Below are 7,655 nucleotides of genomic sequence, written 5' to 3' on the forward strand. Positions count from 1 at the left end.
GCACTGAGTTCTGCGGACTACAATGGTTAACTTTCACCTCCTTAGCCTCCTGGGAACATAACTTGAATCCTACCAGATCGCTGACTGTACTAGTTCTTTCGAAAGGAGCGGCGCACAAAGCCCGACCTACATCCCGACAGCCCCTCAAGTAGTCGCGACTCGCGCAAGAGCTCGAAGAGTCTGCTTCCTCTATCAGAAATCCTACCCAGGACGTCAACCACCTCGAGCGATCAAGCGGAGGGCGTAAAGGGCCCGCTTGGACTGAGCCTCCTCTATTCCCCGACGGCGCCGGAGATCGACTTCATCTTCGTCCATGGCCTAGGCGGCAATTCTGGGAAAACATGGAGCAAGTCGTCCCTGCAGTCTCATTTTTGGCCAAAGGAGTGGCTCTCCAAAGACCCTGCATTCAAGAATGTCCGCATCCATAGCTATGGGTACGATTCGTATTACTTAAAGGGCAAGGAGGACTGTTTGAACGTACACCACATCGGCAAGTCATTCCTAGGCGCGATCAGCAATTCGCCATGCATCGCCAATTCCGGGACACATATCGTTGTTATTGGCCACAGCATGGGTGGCTTAGTGATGAAGAAAGCATATATCCTTGCGAAACAAGACGCAGTGCACAAGGCGCTGGCTGGGCGATTCGCCGCACTCTATTTCCTGGCCACGCCGCATCGAGGTGCCGACTCGGCAAAGATGCTGAAGAACCTCCTCAGGGTTGCGTACGACCGCGCTTATATTGGCGATCTAGAACCGAACTCTGGGGCCGTTCAAGTCATCAATGACGAATTCCGGCATTTTTCGGCCGGCCTTGAGCTTTGGTCGTTCTACGAAACGCAGAATATGAAACGGTTTAGCTCACTCATCGTCAATCCCGAGTCGGCCGTTCTCGGGTACCGTGAAGAGAAGCAGATACCTATGACTGCTGACCACCGCTCGATATGCAAGTTTGATACACCCGAAGACTCCAACTACGTCCTCCTACGAAACGCGCTCGCCTCTACTGTCAGCAAAATTTCCACGGCAATTCCGGAGCTGAAGCTGAAGCAAAGGCGTGAAAAGATCAAAACCCTCAAGAAGTACCTGGGAGTTGCCGACGTCTTGGACGATGACCTTGCAAACGTCTGCGAAGCTCGGATGCACGGGTCGTGTGAATGGATTTCAGCCAAGGCCAGTTACGTCAAATGGAGAGATGGGGAATCCGGAAATGGCAGGACGCTATGGGCCAAGGGCAAGCCAGCAACCGGAAAGTCTGTACTCGCTGGCTATGTCATCGATCAGCTCAAGGAGTCCGGCCAGGCATGCAGCTACTTTTTCTTCAAACATGGAGACAAGTCGAAGTCCAACCTAGGTCGTTGTCTACGATCTCTAGCTTTTCAGATGGCTAGCTCCAATGCCGAAGCCACTGAGGTCATCCTAGAGATGCAGGTGGATGGTGTTTGCTCAGATCGCGTCGACGAACGTACCCTCTGGAGAATCCTCTTCCTTTCTGGCATTTTCAGGGCCACAATGACTCGGCATTACTGGGTCATCGATGCCCTGGACGAGTGTTCCAATTCTTCAGTCCTTATTCATGCCATTGTTTCCAACATGGACGAATCTATACCCTTGAGAATTCTCGTCACAAGTCGGGATACGGTCGATCTGGACCAAGATTTCTCGGTCATTCCACCCAACCTAGTCCAGACTTTGCCAATCTCGACAACGGACACAAAATCAGATCTCAGGCTTTTGGTGGAAGGGAGGACCCAGGCCTTAGAGGTCGTGGGACCTGACGATCGAGGTACATTAGTCGAGAAGATTCTAGACAAATCTAAAGGCTCCTTCTTGTGGACAATCTTGGTGCTTGAGGAACTCCTACGCTGCCATAGCAGAAAGGAAATTCACCAGGTTCTTGAAGATGTGCCGAGAGGCATGGAGTCACTATACAAGCGGATTTTAGACTACATGTCGCAGGCCGCTCGTGGAAAGGAGCTGGCCAAAACCATTCTCATGTGGGTAGCATGCGCGGTTCGACCTATGACAATCAGCGAGTTAGACGGTGCTCTGACTCTAGACTTCCACGACTCATTCCCAAGATTAGCAGAAAGCATCGCCGCACTCTGTGGTCAACTAGTGGTCGTGGATAAATATGGGAGAGTTAATATGGTGCATGAAACTGCCAGAGAATTCCTTGTAGCCGGCGGACTTGAGTCCGAGTTCTTCATCGAGAAAACTAAGGCGCACACACGGATGGCTCAGGTGTGCCTCAATTACCTTGTCGGGGAGGAAATGAAGCCTCCGAGGAACAGTCGACGCCGTTCTTTGGCAAATGTACTAGCAACAAGACTAAATTTCGCCGCCTATGCATACACAGCGTACTCATATCATCTCTCGAGGGCTGATCCATTGGAGGCAGGGACGTTCCAGCTTGTCGTGCAGTTCCTGAGATCCAACGTCCTCACTTGGATCGAAACGATTGCCGACTCTCAGAACCTCAATGACCTGATCCGCGCCTCAAAACATCTTAAAACCTACGTTAATGCGTGTGCCGTTGAGCGTTCACCACTAGACCCTCGGATACGAGCGCTCCGACAGTGGACCACAGACCTTGCCCGGATACCTGCCATGTTCGCTAACGCCCTCATGGTATCACCTTCAGCAATATACGCGTCGATACCCCCTTTCTGTCCCACCGAGTCTATGGTATACAACACCGGGGGCTCAGGCCGGAGGTTCGCAGTGCTTGGCGCGCCTAACAAGCAATGGGATGATAGGCTGCTGTGCATCGATTTCCGTCAGGGTCAACCAAGGGCGTTGAGTTCTGGAGACGAATTCCTGGCCGTCGGTCTCAGTTCAGGAACCGTCGTATTGTACTACGCCACATCCTACCAGGAGTACAAAGCCTTTGAGCACGGTGAAGCTGTCAATTTCATTTCTTTCAAGGCCAAAAGCGACCTCGTGGCGACTTGTGGTATGAGGATGGCCAAGGTCTGGGACATCAGCAGTGGGCAAGTAGTGCACAGCCTTGCGAGCCCTACGCGTCCGCTGGGGATGGAATTCTATGGAGAGACGCTTTTAATTGCGAGCCGCAACAACTACGTCGCGACTTGGAATTTGAGACACGACGCCCGGCCGGAGTTGGCGCGGAAGCCATGGAGCGATACCGATATACTAGAGACGAACCGAACGCCTCCGTGTGGGACACCATGCGCACTGACTCTCTCTACCAGCCACGGAATGCTTGCTGTCGCCTACAATGGCCAACCCATTACGTTATGGGACATGGAAGAGGACGCCTACGCTGGTAGCTGTGGCAAGAAACTCTCTAGTGGAGAGACCAGCACGCATGTCGTCGTCGCGCTTGCTTTCAACCCCAACCCTGACGTTAGCCTTCTCGCAGTTGCATACCTCGATGGTGATCTTGCCCTCCTTAACCCCTTTACCAATCAGCAGCTGGAGTGTTTTCGTGCCAACTGCCAAACCCTCGCCCCAAGCCCCAATGGGCGTCTCCTCGCAGCGGGTGGTGCAAATGGGATTATCCACGTTTACGAATTTGATACGTTCAAGCTCCTCTATCGGGTCAAGTCATCCAACTCGTATATCAAGCAGCTTGCCTTTACCAGAGACAGTATGCTTCTTGCCGACATACGAGGCGCCCAGTGCACTGTTTGGGAACCTGAAGCTCTGTTGCGGGAGTCCCTGAGCGATGACAGCAGCGGATCTAATTCCACCACAGTGGTCGAGACGGTTTCCGTGGAAGCTAAAACGAAGATTACCGCCATGGTGGTCCATCACACGTCCGAAGTTGTCTTTTGCGGAAAGGATGATGGATCAGTGGTACTGTACGAGCGAAAAACAGCAGCGAGCTTGGGGACTCTCTACAGCCACAAGTCACCAGTCCGCCTGTTGGTCTGGATTGAACGGAGAGATGCCCTGCTTAGTGTCGATGCCTCCAACAGGATCTTCCTACACAGAATCAAGAAGTCAGCAGACAAAGGTTGGCTCAGCGATCAGATGGTACTCTTCAAGTCCCGCCTCGACTCCGAGAAGGCAATCATAGATGTGCTAGTAGGAGAAATGGCAGCGAAGTTTCTGGTATCGACTCGCGAGTCTGATTATCTGTTCAACTTAGACAGTGGTAACTATGAGAGAGAGCGGACATATCCACAAACACCAGGAATCCGCAAATGGCTTCCTCATCCAGAATCCTCTCTACATTTGGTTTGTGTCGACAACGTCAAAGTCTGCGCCTACTGCTGGAGTGACTGGTCTAAAGTTTTGTCTATTGCATTGCCATTTGACAACGATACGGCAGAGCTCAAAAGCGCGATCCTCTATTCGCTCGGCCAAAAACAAAGAATCATGCTCAACTTGTTACATCCAAACAGCTTCATCAAGACCAACAGGATTGAAATAATTGACGCAGACTGCCTCGCCGTCGGAAACAACGATAGAAGCTCGCTAGGGAAGGAATTGGATGTTGTGGCGGCGTTGGATCAACTTGCCACGGATGAAAACAGGCAGGATATGGTCATGACAACGAGTCCAGCCGCTCCGCTTCGTTCACGGATAACAACATTCGAACTAGACGCTATCCATATCATCGGAATTGACGAATCGAGGAAACTCGTATTCTTGAACCGGTCTTTTTGGGTGTGCTCTGTTGATCTCGGCGAGAGCGGGTTAGAGATCGCGCAACGCAAAGATTCCCCAACGATCGAGGTCTTTGAGCACTTTTTCGTCCCATACCATTGGCTCGCCGGGAAGAGGGACATTGCTTGTGCTTTGACAAAAGGAGATATTATGTTAACACGGAGTGGCGACCTGGCGGTGATTAGGGGCGGCCTTGACCATGCTGAGAGAGTGAGTACATGTATAGAATAAGAGGCTAAACCAGAGGGATATATACAGGTATACGCGGAAGAAAGACCCTTGAGGCACTCATGGCTAACCCATCGAGACTAGTCCTCCTCATTCAAGAAGGAAAAGACACTCCCATAGAGAGGACATATTAACTGCTATAACAGGATAAGGCTATACTTTACTAGCCAGCTACCACGGCATAAGGTCTCGGGAGTAATTTGCACCAGAGAAAATACAAAGACCTAGCCGTCTTGTGACACATGACACATAAAGTGAGGCAACTCGTGCAACCTAGGCCGATCCATGAATTAAACCCCTCTTGTGCCGCTGCAGTATTCCGTAGCCATGACTATAGTCATTTTTTTTCTAGTCTATATTCCACAGCGTGATAAGGATCTTTTATCAACCTATGAGCTGCAAAGCCTTGCACGAGCTGAAAGTTTGAAGAAGAGCAGGAACTCAGAAACCTCATCATCGCGATAATAATTGCTGCTGTCCTACTGCAGGTGGTCGCCAACAAAGCATCAGCCATTCCTTGGCATGGCAGACTAGGCTGAATGACATAATATAATAGGGAGGGAGGTAGTCGAAACTGAGGTCAGAACCATGACAGTCCGAAGAGCACGGCACTGATTTATTAATGTCTTTTGTCAATCAAATCACTTCAAAGTGTTTGGACCCGTTCTAATTGTTTCCATTCTTGCACCATGGCGTCTAGTTACGACGTATTACCCCAAGATGGAGAAGCTACTGGTTTTCAAGGAGCCATCAACAAGCACCAGGTGCAATTGGACGAGCCTGAAGCTCAAAAAACGACTGGTGTATGGCGCATTCATTGGCGGTCTCCGACATCGATGATCGGCTTGTTCATATGGGCTACTGGCGCCGCTGTTGCTCACCACTATACTATGATAGTATAGACGGCTCAGAAGTTGTCATTGTACAAGAGGAATGGACTCTGGAAGCTGTGCGCAATAGCCAAGAATGGAAACTGCGATTCGGGGCGGGACTCGCATTCCCGGCCAAGGCCATGTTCGCCGCCTCTGCCATTGTTGCTTATGTACAGCGAGCTTGGCTCACGGCTAGAAACAAGGCTGTTACGGTTGCTGGCCTAGATGCAAAGTTTTCAGCAGCTCAGAGTCCGCTGAGCTTCTTTAGCGTGGACTTTTTGCGTAAATCTAAAGCTGGAGCTATCATGGCCCTTCTCGTATGGTAAGTCTATCTCCATCTCTCTATGTTCTTTCCATCTCCCGTATTATAAATGGATGAAGACGGCTGATGCATAGCACAGGTGCATTCCACTTGCAGCCGTCATCACTCCTGGTACGCTCGTGGTGGTACCTACAACTCTATCAACCTCCAAGTCTTTTCCCGTTCCTGTCGTCAATTTCTATCGGGTTCAGCCTCTTTACGACTATGAGTCTAGTGTCGTTGGATATGATGGTCAATCAACTAGTAATGGAGTCACCCCATACCTATCGCGTCTTGTTTCGTCAACAGCCACCTCATCACAAATCATGCCTATGAATATTGGCCTTGCTAACACGACATATAATTTGACCTTCCATGGCCCGTCTTTCCGCTGCAGAGAGCCATCTCCAATAATAGCAGAAGCTATTTATATGACTCTCAATGCTACATGGGTTACATGGCCTAGCTAGCATTCACACCGCCTATGCCAATACTGTCCAGAATACATGTAGCCGATTCAAATAAAACACCACTCCGAAAACATTGGAAGGAATTTCTAGCTTTCGTATTTTCGTGTATTGCACAGCCGGCTATGTCGCACAGTAGCCTTCCAAAATTCGATTCTCTGCCTCTCTGTGAGGGTATCGTGGGTTCATATGATAATGGTAAATATAGAGTTCCTCTGCAAAATGTATCATCCCTGAATACTGGAGAATATGACCATGGCAGGCTCTGGGTCTCGGCTCGAAACATAATGTATGATTGTGTTTTAACCGACACCGAATACAACACGCGCTTCTTCTACTCTACGTCCGAGCAAGCGCAGCGTATTGATCCCGAATACAGCTTCAAGTGGACTGAAGAAGATGTATATGGCAGTTATTTCACCCTTGCCGATGCACTTGCAAATCTGCTCGGAGGAGCTGTGCGCGTCATTGGAAAGGGTATCATGGCATTCAAAACACACGTTACAGACACAGCCATCTTTGGCGCTCTCAATGCTGAGTTAACGAACAATACTAGTTCTGGCCTTTTGCCCAAATCACTAGCACAGGATTCAAGAGCTTTGGCCCGGAACAAGACTGTGGGCGAGCTCATAGAGGAGCTTTCGCGAAACATCACGTTGAGTGTGTTCAGTCTCGATCAGATGCTGTAAGTAAAGAGGCAACTCTGCAGAAGTTATGACACAATGGGCACCTGACAAGATATGTAACCGCCGCAGAATGTATAACGACACAATGGTTAGAATTTCCTCCGATGTGAATGTCTACTCATATAACCGAAGAGTTCTCATCATCACATATGCCGTCGTCTTTCTGGTCACGTTGATCGCGTTGCTCATCGGAGGCGCTGCTTATTTCAAAAACGGCGTCAGCCACCAATTGTCCTTTTCAACATTCATGTCAACAACGAGAAACTATCGCTTAGACGAGTTAACAGCAGGAAGCTCCATGGGTGCCATGCCGCTAAGGGATTCTATCAAGTCGACAAAACTTCAATTTGGGTTCCTGCGAAATGCTGATGAAGAGGCCGACCGAGAGGAAGCAATGCGAAGAGTGGGATTTGGGCTCTCCGATCAGATTGTGCCGCTGCAAAAAGGCGTTCCTTATTATTAG

The 7,655-nt window shown here is 49.9% G+C and overlaps 2 protein-coding genes across 2 annotated transcripts; both read left to right on the top strand.

Annotated features, from left to right (window-relative positions):
• Positions 1-22: 22 nt before the first annotated feature.
• On the top strand, positions 23-4,986 carry T069G_10925 (uncharacterized protein; the record flags this gene model as incomplete). Its single annotated transcript, XM_056178135.1, has 4 exons — positions 23-25; positions 94-4,123; positions 4,190-4,848; positions 4,951-4,986. The coding sequence occupies 4 exons, from the start codon at positions 23-25 to the stop codon at positions 4,984-4,986; spliced, it is 4,728 nt and encodes a 1,575-aa protein (XP_056024425.1).
• Positions 4,987-5,586: 600 nt separating this feature from the next.
• T069G_10926 (uncharacterized protein) lies at positions 5,587-7,655 on the top strand (the record flags this gene model as incomplete). Its single annotated transcript, XM_056178136.1, has 5 exons — positions 5,587-5,669; positions 5,764-6,060; positions 6,140-6,185; positions 6,626-7,191; positions 7,262-7,655. 5 exons carry the CDS (start codon positions 5,587-5,589, stop codon positions 7,653-7,655), a joined length of 1,386 nt encoding a protein of 461 aa, XP_056024426.1.

The sequence above is a fragment of the Trichoderma breve genome (genome assembly GCF_028502605.1).
Source record: "Trichoderma breve strain T069 chromosome 7 map unlocalized scaffold00007, whole genome shotgun sequence".
In the NCBI taxonomy this organism is placed as follows: domain Eukaryota; kingdom Fungi; phylum Ascomycota; class Sordariomycetes; order Hypocreales; family Hypocreaceae; genus Trichoderma; species Trichoderma breve.